Genomic DNA, 21666 nt, shown 5'->3' with positions numbered 1-21666 from the left:
TTCTTTTTTACGGAAATTTAAGTTTGTAAAATCAATATTGTTTTCATACTGAAAGTATATTTTTGCTGATATTAGACAATATTGGTGTTAGATTATTTTGATTAATGATCAAATTAAAATACCAATCTAGGTATGAAATGTTAGTTATTTTTACAAAAAAACCTATTTTATTTACAATATATTAGCGTTACGACTACAATATACATTTCAAAAATCTACAATTATAAATTCGAGAAAATCAGACGTGAAACATTACAAATCATTACTCAAAACATAGGTAAATTATAAACAGTTTTAGAACTACTTATTAAAAAAACAAATAATTAAGTTTTTTTTTTTAATAAAATAGCCAATATTCGATATAATTTTTTTAAGGATGTTTTTTTAACAGTTGCTACAGATCTGTATAGAGGTTTCATTCAAATGCGCTTTCTCTAATCGCATTACTTTCAACTAAATATATATCTATTTCATCAAATATGCTTTAAAAATAAATCTGTTCTTTATTTTTTTTTTCTGCCATACCCAACTCTCACTACCATACATCAATGTCTCCACCAAAATGTCAGTGATACATGAGTTTACTTATGATGTACATTTCATCATTTTTTTAATTAACATTTTGCAATGAAGCCTCCAATTTAATTATAGAATATTTAACATTAATATATTTAAGATAGATTTATGTAATAATTAGTTTGAAAGGTGAGATATGGCAGTGAATTTACAGAGTACAAAGGAATAACACCTGAGCCTTCAGAAATGACAACGAATGGGGATATCATGACCGAAAGATTATACTCTGTTATGTGCATGGTACAGCTCATGTCTATAGGCGATGGTTACTACTTTCTATCAGGTGGACCATCAGCTTGTTTGCTATTCTAAATCACATAAAAAAAATCATTTAGACCATTTCAGCGTCATTTATTTTTTTTATAAATATAATTATATATTTATAGAGAGCAAACGAGCATACGGTCCAATTCATGTGTGATAACGTTAAAGTGATTACCACCGCCCATGAGTACCCGCAACACTAGAGGAATTACAGACGTGCTGCTAGTTTTTAAAAAAGGAGTATGCTCTTAGTTTGATTGTTACGATATAAGTAACAAATAACCAAGTTACCATTTTAAAAAGAAAATCATGGTTATAATATTATTATAGTATTTGGAGGCTAGAACTCAATCCATCATACTTCACGCTTTTTAGATAGTCGAGATTATTGTAAAGATGTTTGTATATTTAAACATCCAAAGATACAAACAATAAATATATAACATTTGTTACTCAGTCGCGCTTTAACAGATGAACGGATTAAAATAAAATTTGATACAATAATAAACCATATCGTCATGGTCGTAGAATACTGACGGATCTGACAAATATTACATATATAGATCCGTCAGTATTCTACGACTATAACGATATACTAACTTTATGCATAGGGTACAATTTATCATAATCCACAAGAGCAAAGACATAGCAAACCGCTAGTAATACATTAAATCTGATTAAATCTTATATTCTTATTTTTAAGTCATCCAAATGAAAAGAATCACTTAATAAACACTTATGTTAACAGTACTAAAATGGTAAGGTTCTAAGACGTAAATAATAATAAAATAACTTACATCATCAAATTTACCATCTTTGCGTATTTTGTTCTTCTATGTTCCTTGAGAGAGGAAAAATTGTGGAAACTGAGTGTAATCTGGTTCTTTCAATCCCTTTGTGAGGACATCCTAGAGGTCTTTTGTGTAAGACAATTATCGTTCCGGACTTTTTCAGCGTAAAAACGTATTTACGAGTAGCGAGAATGGTTGGGGAGACTGATTAAAGCATGGTTTCGGTACGCCTTGATTAGCTGTGCGTGTATCTAATGTTTGAATTACTTTGGTAGCAGATTCATATAGGCCATGACTACACTGTATTTTCTGACAAAACTTTTCTTAGAAAATTATAAGACAAAAACCTTTCAAATCGATTTTTTTAATAAATTTTGAAAAGACAATTTTGTAACAAATATAAAATGTACACTCAACGGGAATTAAAAGCTTTATTGGCACATTAGTATCATGGTTTTGACATTTTTTATGGTGTTCGTATTAGAAAAAATCTTCCAAAGAAATTCCAAAAAATGATAAAAAAATTAGCTAAAAATATTGCTACTATGGACTGATATGGACTGTAACAATGCTTTACATATATAAATGCATAAGTGACTATGATGATCAGCGCTTATCACTACAAACACAATTTACCATCAGAAGACTGTATCGTCATCATCATCATATCATGTAACTGAAAATTTTAACCTTATATTTACACGGGAGATAAACGGAATATATATTACCAGAGAGAGACTTTGTACAAAAGTCGTTTGCTTGGGTACCTCTGTCTCATTCGTGTTTCAACCGTAAAGCAGTTATGTTTGCATGGCTGTGTTTCGGTTTGAAGGGTGAGATTGGCGTAAATTTACAGGGTACAGAGGAATAACATCTGAGTCCTCAGGAATGGCAACGCATGGAGGGTATCATGGGCGAAACAGTATACTCTATTATGTCCATGGTACTGATCATGTCTGTAAGCGATGGTTACCACTTTCAATAAGGTGGGCCGTCAGCTTGTTTGCCATTCTAAGTTGTAGAAAAAAAAACTACAAATAAAAACTGTTACACCACAAAACAATAAATCTTATTTTCAAATTCAAACTCTAATCAAGAAACTCAGCAGACTCATCTTACTTCTACTTAATCATTGTTAACATTATCTGTATTTATTTTAATGTACTATATTTAAAACTACATGGTCATTAAAAATTCTGTGCATGATTTACTAATACCATGTACATTTGTCGTCTAAAATATTTTAAATTCTCCTTTATAATTATATTTATAATTTCAAATTAAATCCTTAACTACTCAAACTAAAAATAATTTTATTGCAAAGACAACTTACATTTGCAAATAAATTACATTATATACTCAGAAGTAATCGAAATATTAAATTACTTGGCACAACCATGTAGATACACGTACCTATTTTGCGTCCTAAAATTTCCATTTTCTATCAAGTATCTAACCACAGAATCCACTAGCAAGTTGGTATTTACCCGATTACGTAAATCCATAAACATCTAGTATAATATGTTTTGGCCGAGTCCCGGCATAACTTCGGGGGATGAATATTACATAAAAGGCAAAGGAAGCCAACTATGTCCACCGCTGACACAGCTACTCGGCTGCCATGCCCCGCTCCAGGGTGAAGCCATCAAACGAGCGGACAATCTCACTTTTACGACGCTAGTAGATATATTTTCAACTATATAGACTCTTAAACTATATATTCTAAAAATATCGTATTACAATTTAGAACTTGCGCGAATAAATATTTTACTTTTATCTTTCCTAATATTATAAATGTGAACATGAGATTGTTTCTTTATTACCTTTTAGCGCCATAATATCTTAACTGATCGCCATGGAATTGGTGATATACAAACTTCATAGCGAGTAAAATTGTACGTACCATCTGGTCTAGAGAAGGATATAAGCTACTTTTTATCTCGATTAATGAATATAAATCAATCACGTGAACGAAGTCGCAGCTGAAAGCTGGCACTGCTACGCATCAAGTCATTATTTTAATTAAACTAGGTAATAATAAATCTATTTGAAAATGAATAATGAGTATATTATAATTTTAATCGTATCTGTAAAATGCATTACAGATTTATATTTAAAATACCATTCAAACAAATATCACACTTTATTTTGCTTTTACGCATTTTACTGATTTTCACAATATTTTGTCAATTAACTATAAAATAAATTAACCGATTTTTTTTAATTTATTCAGATACTTTGTACTAAATACGGATAAATACAGTTACTTACGTTGCTGGTAAAAAAAATAGTAAAACTGTTTCAAAATTCTATTGATACGTATTCTGTATTATAGTTTGGGTATTAACTTAAAGGATTAAACGATATCAAAATAAAACTGGTCAGTGAGAGTTGAACTCACACACCAATAATTCTATACATACCTAAATACAAAACAAAATGACCTTAATTTCACATTTCCACACGAAATATATATCTAATAGTTTAATTCAACCGTAAAGTTTTTTGCATGGCTGTGTTTCGGTTTGAAGGGTGGGATATGGCGTGAATTTACTGGGTACAGAGGAATAACACCTGAGTCCTCAGGAATGGCAACGCATGGGGGGTATCATGGGCGAAACAGTATACTCTGTTATGTCCATGGTAGTGCTCATGTTTATAGGCGACGGTTACCACGTTCAGGTGGGCCGTCAGCTTGTTTGCCATTCTAAATTGTATAAAAAAAACTATATTTTATATATTTACAAATTAATAAAATACAATCAACATGTATTTTTTATTTTATTTTAATACTTTATTGTACACATTAGTTATAAAAACATGACAGAGGTACAAAGGTGAAACTCTGGTAAAAAACACAAAATCAACATTGTATAATTTTTAGTTGATTTTAGTTTCGTATAAACATTTAAATATTTGGATTATCTCGTTTTATTTTTTACTTAGGTACATTTTATAACAGATACTCGTATTTTATTTCATTTAAAAAAATCCTTATTCTAAATAAAATTCGCCTCGCGGTTTTATTGCCTGCTGTTTTATGGCCTTGCCAGACCTAACCTCTGAGTACCTTTTTCTTTTGTGACAGATGTCAGCCAACCGAGAAGGGGAGACATATTAAAAATGCGTTTCAATGACCTAAAAACGACTCTTTCCCAGACATGAATGAGCTGTCCATTTTCTTGTTAAAAAGGGATTATAGGGATATTATGTACCTATACAATATCCATTTGGACATTTACATTGTACGTATATGAGGATATATTACAGTACTTCGTTATTACATACAAACATGTACCATAAAATCGTATCGATTATACGATTTTATGGTACATGTTGTATCGTACGAAATATATTATAAATATTATTTGTATTTTTTTTTTTAATTTATTCGATGAGAAGTATTAAATATGTATAACTTTAACATGACATTCGTACAAACTGTCATTGTACAAACTACTTATTATATTATATATTGTAGTTCATATAGTTCCAGTAGATACATATATCCATATCAAGGAATAATCTATATCCTGTATACCATGTTTTATTCAGATTCGTTTAACTATTTGAAAAAAGATTAAGTAAATTAAAATATAATGCACAGGATATGGTTAAATATTTGGTGTGTGTTTGTGTGTGGGTGTGTGTTTGTGTGTATGCGAGCATGCGTGCGTGTCTGCTTGTGAGTGTGAGAGCGTGCGTGCAAATATATAATAGGTACTTACGTGTGCACGATTTGGGTTCATCGCTCTTGTCACCACAATCGTCCTCGCCATTACAATACTTGTCCAATGAAATACACTGCCCTGTATCACAAAGTAGTTCACTTAGTCTACATGGCCCCACAACGTTTCTTGTCATTTTCACTTTTTTCACTGGCACCACCATACCCAAATCTGACATCGTTTCGACACTGTCCTCATTTACAAATTCCTCACTCAGGTCCTGAGGACTACACAATTTCAGAGATAATAGCACAATAATGAACAGAAAGGTTCTATTACTAGTCACATTGTCGAATCTTTTTATGGAACACATTTTTGTAAGCCTTCAATTATTATGCAGGCTAATACATATGTCACAACATTTTACTTTGGCCGGTTAATCTATCGGTTTGGTACCTGCAACAAAGAGTTTCAAAATTAGATGATTTAGAAATTTTTAAATTAATATGAACTTATTAATAGAAATTATAATAGTATTTGTCCACACAGGCAAAAAGAAAATCGGTAACGTTTATTGAAAAAATAAATTACCAATACATAACTGTAATATCGATATTTTGAAATTAATTACGCATACAATAAAAATATACTATAACACCAATTCAGAAAAACGCACGAAAACTATATATAAGCATAGAAATAAATAAAAATAAGCACATAAAAAAGAAAGCTGTACATAAATCAACGCATACCCAAAATTACGAGAAATGAAAGTCTCAAATTTTCTATAGGCATTCCTTAGATAACGTAATATTGGCAAACAAATAATTTCTGGAAATTTCCAAAAATAACACGATTAATTGCGCACGATAATTTATAATAATAAGAAAAAACAATTTAAATTTAATCGTCGAAGGGAATTCATAAAATGTTTTCGTTAAATACACTTAATTAATTTTCGTAAAGTTTACAATTTGCTGAAACACTTCCCGTTATGATGAATCAAATCTACAATCCACAATTCAATCAACAAAGTTATCAAAATTACAAAGGGTAAATCACAAATTATGGTAAAATATACGAAACTCCATTGTATTTTGTACTGACGAAAATACTATAATCGATACCAGATAACATCTACGCTGTTCGTAAAAGTACTTTTGCTTTTATTTTGTTCCATTTTGAGTCTTATTTCACAAGATATAAAAGTATTTTCAATGTACAATATATATTACTGATTATCACGATTACAATATACCTACACTTAATATGATTGTATTTTCTGTTGACAAAGAAAAAGTATGTATAATGTAAGTACCTAATTCCTTTAATGGATACGATGCTACTGGTATAAATCACTTTTATAATATTAATAATATAATATAAACCAGTCTTATATTAATAAATAATAATACTGTGTTTTATATTACCATATTTATCAAGCAATGATTAAATTTTGTATTGTTTGTATCAAAAATAAATATAAGGGTTTATCTATGAGTCGACCATAGATAGTAATAACAGAAAATTTTATTGACAGTGCAATGTAAAAAACAATATTAAATCAAAACTATCATTCAGAAATAACATACGTTTAATACTTATATTCCCTATATTATGATTAATATTTTTTACATAAAATCATAATTTTAAATTATTTCAACTTAACTCTAACGTAATTTTCTTTAATATAAATTCATAATATATATCCAAAAATTAATCGTAACATAAGTAGTTTGTATAATTAACTAATTTATATTTCTTACTGCATAAGAAATTTTGCTAACGAAAAATTACGATTTTCATAAAACAATCTTATTCATTTAAAATTAATTATCATCGTTCTTTGCTTAAGTGCCTTTCCAATTAGTTGAGGAGGTTGGTAGTCGAGTCCTATTTTACAGTCTGTTTTAATATTCTGAATTTTAATAGATGTAATAACTCCATATATTTTGTACATAAATTTTGCATCTAAAATCTGACGATCAATTTAGGGTCCCTACATGAAGTCTATATTGTTTAAAGTTTACGATACAGTATTATAGATGCCAGTTTCGAAAAAGCTTATTGCAGGAGGGATTTGTTTACAGTAAACAGTTTTTGCAAGATTATTATGGTAAGTAGTTTAGTAATAATATATATGTATATTCATTTAGTTTTCATGTACATTTAAAATAGTTGAATCATAATTTTATCTATGCGTTGTTTTTGATTTTATTTCAACTTTAAATACTAATATGTATTTTTGAATAAAATCCTAAATATATTAAAATTAAATAATTCTCAACATGTTATAGAGTATAAACTTTGTGATTATAAATTGACTGAATTAGTTTTTATTAGATTAATACCCAAGAACCATACTATACCTAGTATTGAGTAAACAAACCAGTTTACTACTTAATAAACTAAAAAGCGCAGAACCAGATAGTATGACCTATTACTATATAGATAAACCAGCAAATTGCATCTCATTAAAATATAGAATTGCCCCAACTTGAGACAAGAGGCATGAATCACGAAAAACTATGAAATTTATGTTATTTTGTCCGCTGCGATATTCGTACTTATGTGACACTATGATTCTGTTCTACGTATAAAATGAGAATAATTTGTATTCCTTCGCAAATAAATAATATAAATTATTGTATATTATATACTATCTGTTTACACAAACTTATTTTCCTGAACATTATCTCTATAATCAACGATTGTCACTTTCCACCAGGTGGGCCATCAGCTTGTTTACCATTCTAAAATGCATAAAAAAATACAGACTATAAAATACAAAAACTGTATTATAAATCTATCCTATCCTGTTGCACCTGTGCAACATGATATGTACATATTTATGTAAATATTTGTTTATATGTATGTATGTATGTATATATGTTTGTATATCATCATCATCACCATATCAGCTTTTAACTGTCCACTGTTTAAATAAACATAAGTTTCCCCCTAGGGGGGATTTGCCAGTAGTTGCCACGCTTAGCAGGCGGATTGGTAACTGCAATTGGGCTTTGGAGATGTTTTAAGAGGAACGTTGCAGCCCATCCTTCGTCCTCCCTTAGTCGACTCTTACTACACCCACGGGAAAGGGGTGACCTATTCTACTCCGGGACCACACGGCAAATTTTGTATTGAGTAGTATATATACATAATACTTTGTCTTTTTTGTCTCAATATCCTCTACCCAAAGGTTGTCTGGAAGAGATAGCTTTGCGATAAGGTCGTCTTTTGTATCACTCCTCATTAAAATGTACTATATTTACTAATTTATAATTGGTGCAATAAAGTGTAAAATAAATAAATATTATAAATCTATCTTTTTTAAAACAGGTCTCGTAACAGGTGTAGGGAACTAAATGTTAAGGCTTCTATACTATATGAAAGGAACAATATATAATCATCTTTTTTTTAATCAATATATTGTGAATAACACTAACCGTTGTATTACTGTTTTTAGCATTCCGTAACCTTTAATTTTATATTTACATTTACAAATACAATAAACTTTTCCAGAATCATGAATATCAAAGTTCAACGTAGTGGCAAAAGTTTAAGTTCTGTTAAAGGTATAGCTAATGCGACTTTTGTGTAATGTCAACATGAACGATGCTTACAAACTTCAGTTTATAACTGTCTTTTCTGGTTTTAATTTGTTAGAAAATACAATAGTATTTATAATAAAGTTAATGTAAAATAAATTATTAAGGAAAAACAAAATAATAAATACCGATAAAGTTATGACAATGTGTCCTAAAATAAAATCGTTTTTTTACACTGACTGCTGAATTATTGTCAATTTAAACTATGTTATAAACAGAAAACAAATTAATCCCAGAAAGCCAATTTCACATCGTGTGAATTCAAATATTATCTCCGGAATGCGGCGTAGTCCAGCGCTACGTGTACCATAACAACAATTGTCGACTAATACCTCTAACTGGCGAAGGGAGGGAATTGCCAGTAATGCGGAGTACCAGTCCCATTGCTAGCAATGTACCCTATCAGGTCGCATTGCACGTGGTTCCTCCTGAAGACCACCGTACTGAATTCCAGGTGTATTCATCACCATGGGCTATCTGACCTGCATTTTAATTCGTATCTATCATCACTCACTGGTGCCCTACCAGTGTACACCGTTAGCGCAAGCGGTGTTACAATGCCATTATCATCCATTAAAAAAAATAGCTCTGACTACCCTATCAAGATTTAACGTAAAATGGTTGCGAGTCCCCAAATCTAAAGCAATATTAAGTAAGTACGTGGTTTTGAAACTAAATGCATTCCTACCTTCCACATCACAAATCAAACTTAAGTGCATATTCCGAAGCTAGTCGTAAATCAAGTTTACACGGAGGAACGTATATTAAATTTCTTTATATCTACGTAATCTACATACTTAAAGGTGCGTAATACGATTTATGTTCTCGGCAGATGTCAGGGAAGGCTAAATGTAACACTGCATCACCTGCTTACTAAAGATCAATACTTCCCGCTTGTCATTTCTTCTTGAACTTATGATATTTACACTGAATCTTATCCTTTACATTTTTTGTTTTAAATGCCTATCCCTCAAGCTATACCTATATAATACAATTTCGTCTAGGTAATATTTATATCCTTCCGTAGGTATACAAAAGCTTCAAGTTACTCAGCGAGCTATGGAGAGGGCTACATTCAAAATTTCTTTGCGTGATAAAATCTGAAATGAGGATATCCGCAAAAGAACCAAAATGACCAACGTAGCTCGAAGGATAAGCAAACTGAAGTAGAAACAGAGTGTCGCATAGCTTGAAGAACCTACTACTGATGAGAAAGAAAAGTTCTTCAGTGGCGACCCCGTACAGGCAAACTCAGTGTAGGATGGCCCCCACAAGATGGAGTAACGCCCTCAAATGCATTGCAAGAAGTCAGTAGATTCAGATAGCTCAAGATCGTTCGTTATGGCAATCTATGGCTGTATGGGGGGGGGGGCTATGCCTCCCCCATAGACTTCAGCAGTGGATAGATATAATAATGATGAAGAAGAATATGTTTATATATTTAAAAAGATACAACAGATATACAAGTATTATTTTATCACAAAAAAAAATCAAGTTGGGTTTTTTTACCTATTTATGATTTTAAAAATATTGATTCGATAGATTAAACTTAGTACAATCCATCACACTCTTTAAGCTACACATGTGTCGAGTAAAAGAGCCAGATTTAAATTTATATATCTACCCGAAAAATATTAAATTTAGAATAGCTAAAATTTAAAATGTCTTGAAAACTTGAAACAAAAAACAGTAAACAATCTGCTGTTCATTTAAATATAAGTAGAGAAAATTACTGGTAACACTATACCAAATAGTAGCCAAAGCCTCGTATTTTAGTAGATAAGGATTCTCATTAGAGCACCCTCATTCGTGGCGGACAGGCTAGTTTATACTTCATCACGATTTGCATTCAGTTACCTTGAAATAAAAATGGTTTAGCGTGAAGGATACAACTGATGTAATATATTATAGATGGTTTAATCCAGTAATATAAAATATTCGCCGTAACAAAGTTATTCGTTTACTATTCGGCTCAAGATTGTTCAATTTTTTCGTTAATTGTGAAAGTTTTTTTTTATAAATATAAACGGCAACGCTTTCGCACGTATTAAAAATCGAATCAATGGTAGTGAAGTATATATATATATAAGAGTACAAAGTCGACAAAATAACAAGGAACATAGTCGCAAATAAAATTAAGACGAATTGAGAACATTCTTTTTTTGGAAGTGGCTTAAATATGAGTAAGTATTATTGAAACAACTGCAAGGTTGATCCTTCGTTTCCCCCATAAATGTCCCGGAACCCCATAAAATGGAAATACAAGCTACTGCAGAAACGGTACACCGCAAGACAAGATTATCTATCATAACGAAGAAAAATAGCCATTCGATAATACGGCATATCGGCTATAAATATAAAAAAATGTTATCCAAACATACTAAATGTTATAGGATCATATAATTAAAGACTAGGCATAATAAATCAATTTATTATGCTTAGTCCACGGGAGCTCATGGTCAATGCGCCCACTAACGCGACTGAGTCCGAAATATGTTTATTGACCGGAATAAAAAGTAGAAAGTCTGTGTCTTTCTCCATTCCAAATATGTCATATTTCGTGAATATTGGTTGAACTATTAAAGCCCCAAAAAATTACAAACATATAAACTCACTTTTATATTTATAATTATTATTACTAAGGGCAGTGAAATAAAAAATATGTAAAGTATCATATAGTTTAGGAATAAACGAATGCATTTGAAGTAACTCTACAATTTACTCTACTTCCTGAAGAATGCTTAAGCCTCAAAGATAAATAATTAGCTATGTATTACATTATATTTGAAGTATCTTACAGCAGCCTATGTCATATCTACTACACCGTTGTAAATGAAAATTTTTGGATATTAAATGATAATTTAAGATATACTATTCCTTTTGTTTTGAGAACATTCCACAACAAAAGCTAACTTAATTGGCATCAAATTAATATGGAATTTTAGATAAATAAACCCCAATTGGTTTTACAAAAAAAGTATCAAAACTGGTTTACAAACTAATCAATAAAATTTATACTAACACAAACACATCTAAGCTTTTTACAAACTTTCGAAACTAAAAATAAAGTACAAAAAACGGAAACTTAAAAATTAGTAATAAAAAACAAGCAATTGCTGGAAATAGTAATAACGAATCCATTATTCTGAATCTGCCTTAATGGAAAGCGTAACAGATATATATTTATGTATCAATGACAAAGATTCGTGACGAATTTTCATATATTGTTTTTTATAGTGTTTCTATATTCCCTTCTATACAACCCTTCTTCTCCATCCTATTTTTGTGAACATTTTAATTTCCTAGTTCCTCATACTGTATCCTAACATACGACGAAGACTTATCTTCAAAATCCCTCCTCAGTCGTCTACGCGCTACAGCAGATCCTTTACCGTCCATGCTGCTAAATTGTGGAATTTTGTTCATATTCATTAGAGTCAATCACTAAATATTTTTGAAAGTAGACTTAAAGAGTATTTTATGAACATATTTTATTCATTTGTGTGTATAGATATATATATATGTAGACTATGTGTAAGTATATAATTATGTCTACTTATATATGAGAGTGCCAGGAAGTTAGTGAATGCAGGCTCAGGACTGTTCTTTATGGTAGTCTATGGGGGAGGTCTATGTTTAGCAGTGGACAGATAATGATTGAGATGATAATAATGATGATGATGTACGTGCATGATATAATTGTTTATGTATAAATTTAATTTTGTCTAGTTATTGTCACAGTATTGTACAAAATAACTAGACAAAGTTAAAGCGCTCTACCCGCTGACATTGATGCTTTGTCTACTTTAAATTTACTGAAAGAAGAATTTGTAGAGTTAAGCTCGACTTTGTACATTTGTTTACCTCTGCAATGTTTTTTTTTTTTATATTATTATTGTGTACACTAAAGTATAAATAAATAAAGAATACACGCAATCATAAAGTCTCGTATTTGGGTCAACCGTCATTGAAATACAAATTTTCTTAAGCGTCTGTAATACGGCGCCCGTAGACGTTCAAATGTAAATTTAGTAAATTCCTTCATTTCAATCCTTTGGCGGTATCAAGAATTCAAATCGAGATTCACTCTATAGTGATATTCCTTTTAAAATGTTCGTATTGTACTTATAATTTCATTTAAATGCCGATTTCAAGGATTTCAATAAGAAAAATAAAATTTTTTTTTAAAAACTTTATATAAAAATTCATTCAGATACTAATTATTCATGACGAGTACTTTAACAGTTTGAAAATTATACTCATAATATCTAAAACCATTACAAATTTTAAACCAAATGTATTAGTAATAGATAAGTTTCATCATAACGATTCTTTTGCATTATTTCGATACGGAATCCCAAAAAACAGTCGATCACATAAAAAATTAAAAAAATATATCCTCGAGAAAGTCTCATTCATGACTATATTATTACAACTTTAAAATAAAATTAAACCCTGTAAATATATGTATTATGTAAATGAAGTCGCGACTTCATCTGTTAGCTAACTTTATAAAAAGAATAAAAAGTGATTTGTATTTTTTCTCCATTCTAAGCACATATTGTATGTCAAAATTTATGCAGATTCAATAAGACCTCAAGATACTAAGATATATTTTAGACTTTTGGTATTAGAGTAAGGAAAAAAGATTTTCATTACTAAGCATTTATGTATGTTACATACTTTGTAGTAGTACAAGGTGTTGGTGGACCATTGACCATTCTAGATATATCTTTGAGAGGCAACAGTTTGTAGTCAAACATCGTAAGTGGACCGCCCTTCGGTGATACATTATGAATGTCCCCTACCTACACAGATACTTCGGATACTAAACATAACTATTATGAGTATATTAATATACATTCAGATATTACAGAAATAAGATATAATTACAAAGGAATCTTCGCAAATTATTTATCAAAAAATTAATTTCTTACTAATATTATAAATAGATCCAAATATTTGAAACAATATTTGGATGTTACTCAATCATGAATTAAAGTCTGAATGGATTTATATAAAATTAGTTTTCAGAGTTAGGTATCCCAAATTACTTTTATAACAATATGCATGTGGTGTAGTAAAAAATACTAAAAAATACTAATGGCTACTAATCATAGCTACTTGTGACTTGTAGAAGATCTTGAGATGGGAAATCAAAATAATAATAAAGAAGGTTTTGTTATATAAAAAATATTTCAAATATCTTTAAATCAACTAAGGAAATAAATAAATTAAGGAAAGTTATTATACATAAATATTTTAAACCTCAAGTATAACTCTGTAAAATGAGTGACAACAAAATCGTGCTTGCTGCTAGATTCCGTTTCGGAAGTAACCACAATTGTGACATGGCAACATGCAAATGATCGTAAAAGCGAATTTGTGTTTCCCAATGCACAGAGCTTACAAATGGTTTAAATTTGCAATTCTATATGAGCGATGCAGATAATACTGCGTCCAAATGTAAAGCCGATAGTACGATGGTTAGCCGTATACGTTGCTCGAATCATTCATTTAATAAATACTGCAGATTTGCATATGATTTCATTCAGACAGAATCAAGTACTTAGTTTTATGCCTGGTAGATATGTAAGGTTTGTACATAACAATAATATATTCAACTTAGTAAAACAAATTTCTCTATAAAAAACAATATGCGCAGAATACACTTTTTTTTACACCACATGACATTTTGTTTCTTTGTATACCATATTCACGCAACACTACACACACAAATAACACATACTTTCACACTAATTATTGCTGAACTTCCAGTGATGCGATGTTTGAAATAAGTATTTCCATAGATTTTTTCTCTCTTTAATTTAACCTACCCTCCAAAAATAAACATAATATTTTTTGGTATACAATTGGGAATCTGTAATTGGCTAATGTATGGTGTAGATATAATACTTTTAATTATTGTAGATATAAGCTGTTGATTGCAGATGCAATATTAAAATAAAAATAAATAAATAAAAAAAAGACAAACAAATTGAGAAACTCGTTACTTCTTAAAGTCAGTTAAAAATAAGAGTACTAAGTGCCTCTATCGTTACAAGAATCATTTCCTCATTTATCACAATTCTTTAAGCATTATAATATACAAGTAATTGTTTCTCGTATTTTGAATAAGTTTATGTATTTGTCGATTTATATTGCACCTAGAAACGACCGGATTGATCGAAAACAAAATTTTCACGATATTTTAGCTATATTTAAGTCAACATATAGGCTATAGAAAGATTAAAGATATTGCTCAATATGAACACTACAAATTAATTTATTATATGCCATAAAAAGCGTGAAAATTTAAAATGTACTGTTTACCATCAGAAGGGCTGTTTGCTGTTTTGCCACCTTTATTGTATAAAAAAATGTACTGTATAAAATTAATCGTGATGGAAAGTTATCACACTACACGTAAAACTGCGAAGGCAAGCAGATAATATATCTTTTCTTACAGACATCTCAAAATATACCTAATCGAAAAATAACGAAAAGTTTCATTAAGTTAAAAATAAAAACAAATAGATAGGCCTCGTAAAAAAATACAAATTAAGTCATCGATCCTACTGAAGGAAACAAGGTAATTTGCCGGGCAGTGATAAATTAATGAGTAAATAAGCGTTGATAATGATCAGAAGCAAAAACGCCCTGAACACCGCCCGACGAGCACGGTGACAAATGAAGGCGACCTCGGGAAAAAAAATAATTGGGCCATTTAAATTCCACCTACAGAGTCTAAAGCCAAACAAATGGACTTTTTCTATTTATACCAACGCTTAAACCGGAAAGACTCCTTGGAATATAGTTAGCAGCCTCCAAGAGCTTAAACATTAACTTGGTAATAAGTCACCACGCTGTGTTACGTGAATACTGAACGGTTTAGTCATTTTGTCCTCGGACTTTAAAAAAATCTATTTAAATTCCTAGTTCATTATTTTCATATAATGTTTTTGCATTTTATATATCAGGGTTTTTATCATTTAATAAAAAAATTAACTTACGCGGTCAGGATTATCGTGCTATTAGTACGAGGGTGGCTGTCCTCTGATATCAAAGTTTCTATACCTTCATTATACAAGACCATCTCTGATATGGCTTACTGGAGTTCTTAAGAATCTTATGAAAATTATTTAGAAGTTATCAGAACATAATATATTAAAAAATTTAGAGATTTAAAACGCTTGATTCGGGAGATTAGATGTAAAACTTAATTCTTTATTGAGCTGTCACCGCTATTAGGATTATTTATGAATAGATTTAATTAAAAAAAAAAAAATTCGTAAATTTTATAATTTTTTTTCTAAGTGAAACCTAAACTGCTAAGTGTGGCAATTATTGGTGAAACCTATTTTTAACAATGGACAGTTAACGCTTGATATGGTGATAATGATATTAGTTCGTACTGAAATGCTTAGTTTGGAAGTTATCGATTATAATTATGGTTTTTATTTGTTTTAAATAATAAACTTTAAATATACATAAAATTAAGGCTAGAAATTATTATTAATTTCAACCGTATCGTCATAGTTCATACTGAAATGGAAAATCTTGACAAATGCTTTCTTTTACTTATCTAAAAATAAAATGTAATAATGATAAAATATATGAACATATTTATTAATATCAAAAGCACATTGTTTTTGGTTTGTTCATCGTGGTTTTAACAAAATCTTTTTACATTAATATGGAGGGGAATTAATGTAAGTACTGTGGATTCAAGTTTCCTAGACGTTATTTCAAGAACAAATAAAAATACTTATGTAACATTTGCAGTAGCGTACCCTCGACCTAGCATCTTAATAAAAGTAATAGTAATTACACTAATGGGCGACGGAGGGATAATATACCTGAGAGAAGTTTTATCTTGATGTCTGTAAAATTGTATAAAATTGACTAAGAGTCTAAAAAGTATAGGCAAACATGTAATTATTTTTGTAAAATGTTTAGTATTTATTCACTACAAAAAAACTATATCGAGAATTCCAAAGATCACATGGTTGTTTGTAAATATATTTTTCTAAGTACTTGAGAAAAAAAAATTGAAAATAAAAAGGGATAGGTAGAGCTATTAATACATATTATACAATATGATTAACAGGTTATTACAATTAGATAAGTAATCCTTCATTTTAAAGTCGGTTGAAAGAGCAATTTTTGCTCCTAAATGTTTTTTGACAATTTGATTGTTAGATACTTTAATTTTAATAAAAAAAACATGAATTAAGGAGACACCGAGCTCTTATACAAGATATTAACCTATTTGAGAATACTAGAATTATAATAATAGGGGAGAGATTCATTTTTATGCTACGGAAATAGTTCGGTGAAAGAACTGACCTCATTTAGATATAGGATGAGAGTGCTATAAAATATTGAGACGGGGTGCTTGAACTTGTCGTGAATTCACAAAAAGATTTTCTGTTCACGCAAGATAATACGTGCTATAGGGACTGGTCATAAAATGAATGTTTTCTGCCAGATTACAGACCGAGTTAGTTTGATCTGCGTAATCCACTATTTACAATATTTAGAAATCAATACTCAAAATGAGTATTTCCTTATATTTAGTAGAATTTGTATCTATTCTATTTCATGTAATGAAAAGATGATATATCAATCATATACTTTAAATATCAAAAGAAAATCACTACTTTTTTATTTTTTTAAGATATACCTACTTTCAAAATATAGTATACTTTTTCTTTCTATTTCTCAATTTGTCTATATTTTTGTGGTTACGGTAATTCTGAGTAGATTTTGTTCATTATTTTTACAATCAATAGATTTTACTCGTGTACGGTAGTACATGTTTCTCTCTCTTTCCCTTTAAATCTACACAATATTGATGAGCAAACATTATATGATTGATTAAGTCGTAATCAGATAAAAGTAGGTAGGTAGGTATAGACTGAATATTTTATTATTTTAATAGACACTGTATTTATAGTGATGAAACTATGAGTCAGCAGATAGAGCTCATTTATTATCTATTTTGACGTAACTCAACGTCAAGGAAAATACATTTCCGTGAACTCCACGCTTTGCAGTCTTGTGGTTGTGGCTTGTCATTTCCTTCCATAGTTTGTCGAAATATTTTACATAACGTTCTAAACCCTTTGTTGTTAAGTTACGTATAAATTTACTTCTATTCTTGAATTACGCCGACACGCACTACCACTACTTGATCATGATCAGAGTTCAGGTTTGCGCCTTCTGGTGTCAAGATTTTCTTCTTTTTCAATTGACAAGAAGGTCACTGATGTCACATATAAAACGAAAACTTACATGGAGTAGCAATCAATATGCGGTAGCATCAAATTTCCAATTGGCGGTTTTAACCCGTCATGTATTACAAGCTTTATAAATTTTCCAATATATAGCATTTTAAATAATTGCTGCAAATATTTTAATCAGTATGGAAAAACAAGTAAATTCAATTTCCAAACTTGTTCACTCCAAACTAGTTCGAGAGAACCTGTAATAACGTTTTTACCAATCTTTAAATTTTTTAACTCTTTAAATCTTTAAACTGTATCGATATCAATTTATTATTGCAAGTAAAAGCACAGGGGAAGATCTATGAACGAACTACTAACACTACGAAGATCATCTACGATCCCAGTATAAATGTACTCGTGTTACGAATGCGTTCGAATTCTTCAATCCGTATATTGGCCTAGATATACACTGGCTGTGGTATGACCGTGCAAGAAATTAATAAAAATTAGTATTGTACATTTTTTTTTTTTGAGTCTATAATATTATTATATCTTATTAATTCTATTAAAAAGAAAAAGAAAATATAGAAATATAATAAAATATAGAAAGCAACGTGATAAGAACGATCCAACCACGAAGTGAATATTTTTGTTTGGTTATCGGTTTTTTTTAAGCAACTTAATGGTGACCGTTGCCTATAGACATGAGCTGTACCATGGAGATACCAGAATCTACTGTTTCGCCCATGATACCCCCCATGCGTTGCCATTCCTGAGGACTTAGGTGTTATTCCTCTGTACCCTGTAAATTCACTGCCACCCTTCGACTGAAACACAGCCATGCAAACACAACTGCTTCACGGTAGAAACACGAATTGGATAGAGATATCCAAGCAAACGACTTTTGTACAAAGTCTACCTCTGGTAATCGGTTGTTACTATTTATCATGTTATACACGTATTGTGTATTTCCATAATAATATCGTGGACAGTATTTCCACAATAATATCGTGGACAATTCAAACCATCTATGGATGTTTTAAATACAAATATATACATTTTACTCTCTGTGTACCGTGTCGTGACAGTAAGGTCGTAAAATTTCGTACCGTGCCTATATATAAAAGCGTTCAATACCTGACTTTACAATTTACTATAAATATATTGCTAAAATATGCACAGGATGTCAACCACCTATGAAATGTAAGTTAATCCATATCAAATATGTGTAGGAATTACCGATTTTTTTTTAATGGGTGATAATGGAATGGTAACCCCACCCGCGCTATCGGTATACACCGGCGGGGTACCAGTGAAGGATGATAGGTGAGGATGAAGCAGGTCAGTTAACCCATCGTGACAAATTCAATAAAAATTGTTCACGATGGTTACCAAGGGGAACCACGTGGAGGTCAACCTAATAGGGCATAGGAATTACCGTTTTGGAAATTTATATTAATTTGTCAACAAAACTCATTTAAGTTTAATATAATAAGAGTGTTTTTTTTTTTTTTACAACATAGAAGTATACGAGCATGCGTCTCACTCAATGATAAGTGACTACCGCTGCCCATAAGCGTCCGCAATACCAGAGGCATTGTAAACATTGCGTACACACATAGTAAACTTAATTGAACACAAAATAATGTTCAGTTCCTTTATTCTTTAAATAACTAAATAAAGAAAAAACTAGCCTACTGATTCTACTAGAGTAAAAGTTTGTAAAAATACATTTATGTTTGTTACTCCAAGATAGTTAAATAGATGAATGAATTTGAATGAATTTTGGTACACATAACATATAGTTTACTTCATATATTAATACACGCAGCACAATAGCTTGTAATAAATTCATTTACACTACATAATTTCATACATTCATTCTGAAATGATATTTTTAATTATTATATAATAAAAAAACGCCTTGCTTTGAAGTGAAAATACCTAAAAACCTAATTACTGTTTGTGACAGAATATTTTGTAATAAAACAAAGTAATTAAGTTAAAATTATTTTTGGATAAGACAAGGTCCAGCTGACGCGTTTATTGCCCCATTAAAATGTATTTAATTACATTGGCGTATTAGGTATTGTATTTAAAGAATAAATTTAAACTGACACTTATGTTTTAGTAGCACATAAATTCTAAATATTATCATCGTATATTAATGGTTGATCCATTAATTGTTCACTATTGAACATAGGCCTTCCCCTATTGGGGGTTCTGCTAGTAGTAGCCAGGCTTGGCAGATAGATTAGCAATCGCAGTATTTTTTTTTCTTTTTTTAAGGTAGTTTATTCTTATTTGAATATGTCACCCCCATAGGTAAACATAATACGATGTTATTTAGCAATCGCAGTTAGGATTACGTGATATTTAAAGAGGGACGCTGCTGCCCATCTCTCGACCATTAAGATTATTTAATCGGCCCTTACAACGCCCACGAGAAAGAAAGGGTTCGGATTACAACGAAACTCAAAAGATAAATACCTGAGTAAAGTTGATATAAATAGTTGTAAAATATTTAGTATTACGTATTTATTATATTGTCATGTAAGGATTACTTACCTGCTTAATATGCATTACACTTAAAGAACACTTATTCCCAAATACTTCTGCTTATCATCCTCCATGATGTAGCATTACATTGCGAAATACCTGTTACATTTATAAGAGAGAATGTATGTAACATATATGTTATAGTCCCATCTGAATTGAATAAACGTCCATTATCATTAATAATATGTATTTTTCTTATTATATTTTGTATAGAAACGTTACTTATAACCTATACATCAACGAACTCTAAAAGTGCAAGGAACTTGCTTGTCATTCGTGATAATTACAAATAAAGCAATTAAACAGGTCATCTAGCTTGCAAAATTTAGATGTAAACAATAATATATATACCCCTACGGTATAGCAAGAAATCGACCAAGCAAATTAAGGAAGGCATTTTGTAAATTGCTGTGGGCGTTATGGTCTTTGCGTAGGTGATAATGCTTTTAAAATATATTGACCCCTTTTTGATGGTACACCGCACAATTCACCGCACATATCCTTACTAATATTGTAAATGTGATAATGAGTTTGTTTGTTACCTTATAGCACCCTAACGGCTTAATTAATCACTGTAATTTTGTATACACATACTATATGGGATAGAGAAAGATTTAGACTATTTTTATCCAGGTCAGTAAACATATCCCGGTCACTCGGATGAAACCGCAGTTAAAACCTAGTGCTTAATAAAACGGCTTAAAATAAAAATAGAACAAACAACGTCTGACCTCAGTCTACTTTCAGTGTAGTTCGGTATTTCGGCCACATTACGTGCAGAGAGACCAACAACCTGAAATATCTAATATTAGGGAATACTAGTAATGGGATCTAACAGCCTCATTCTTAGTAATATACCCCATTAGGTGGATCTGTACGCGGTTCTTCCTGGAAACCATCGTAGTTAATTTTTATTGAATTTGCCACGATAGGCCAACTAGACTGACTTCATTCTCACGCTATTACC

At 30.5% G+C, this 21666-nt stretch overlaps 1 protein-coding gene across 2 annotated transcripts in view; it reads right to left on the bottom strand.

Annotated features, from left to right (window-relative positions):
* Positions 1–21666, bottom strand: part of LOC113520669 (uncharacterized) — a 74394-nt gene that overhangs the window by 21505 nt on the left and 31223 nt on the right. The window contains exons 1-2 of one of the 2 annotated variants that reach the window (XM_052898216.1): positions 6052–6377; positions 5360–5755 (exon numbers count right to left, since the gene is read on the bottom strand). In XM_052898216.1, the coding sequence (XP_052754176.1) occupies positions 5360–5672 (313 nt within the window). In that variant the 5' untranslated portion in view covers positions 5673–5755; positions 6052–6377. Of the gene's footprint in view, positions 1–5359; positions 5756–6051; positions 6378–21666 lie in introns of those variants that run through there. The other variant, XM_026906067.3, reaches the window with a different exon arrangement.

Source organism: Galleria mellonella, unplaced genomic scaffold (genome assembly GCF_026898425.1).
Source record: "Galleria mellonella isolate WM207_F2 unplaced genomic scaffold, CSIRO_AGI_GalMel_v1 utg4031, whole genome shotgun sequence".
Classification (NCBI taxonomy): domain Eukaryota; kingdom Metazoa; phylum Arthropoda; class Insecta; order Lepidoptera; family Pyralidae; genus Galleria; species Galleria mellonella.
The sequence above is the reverse complement of the archived record's forward strand: the minus strand, read 5'-3'. Positions and strand labels throughout refer to the sequence as shown.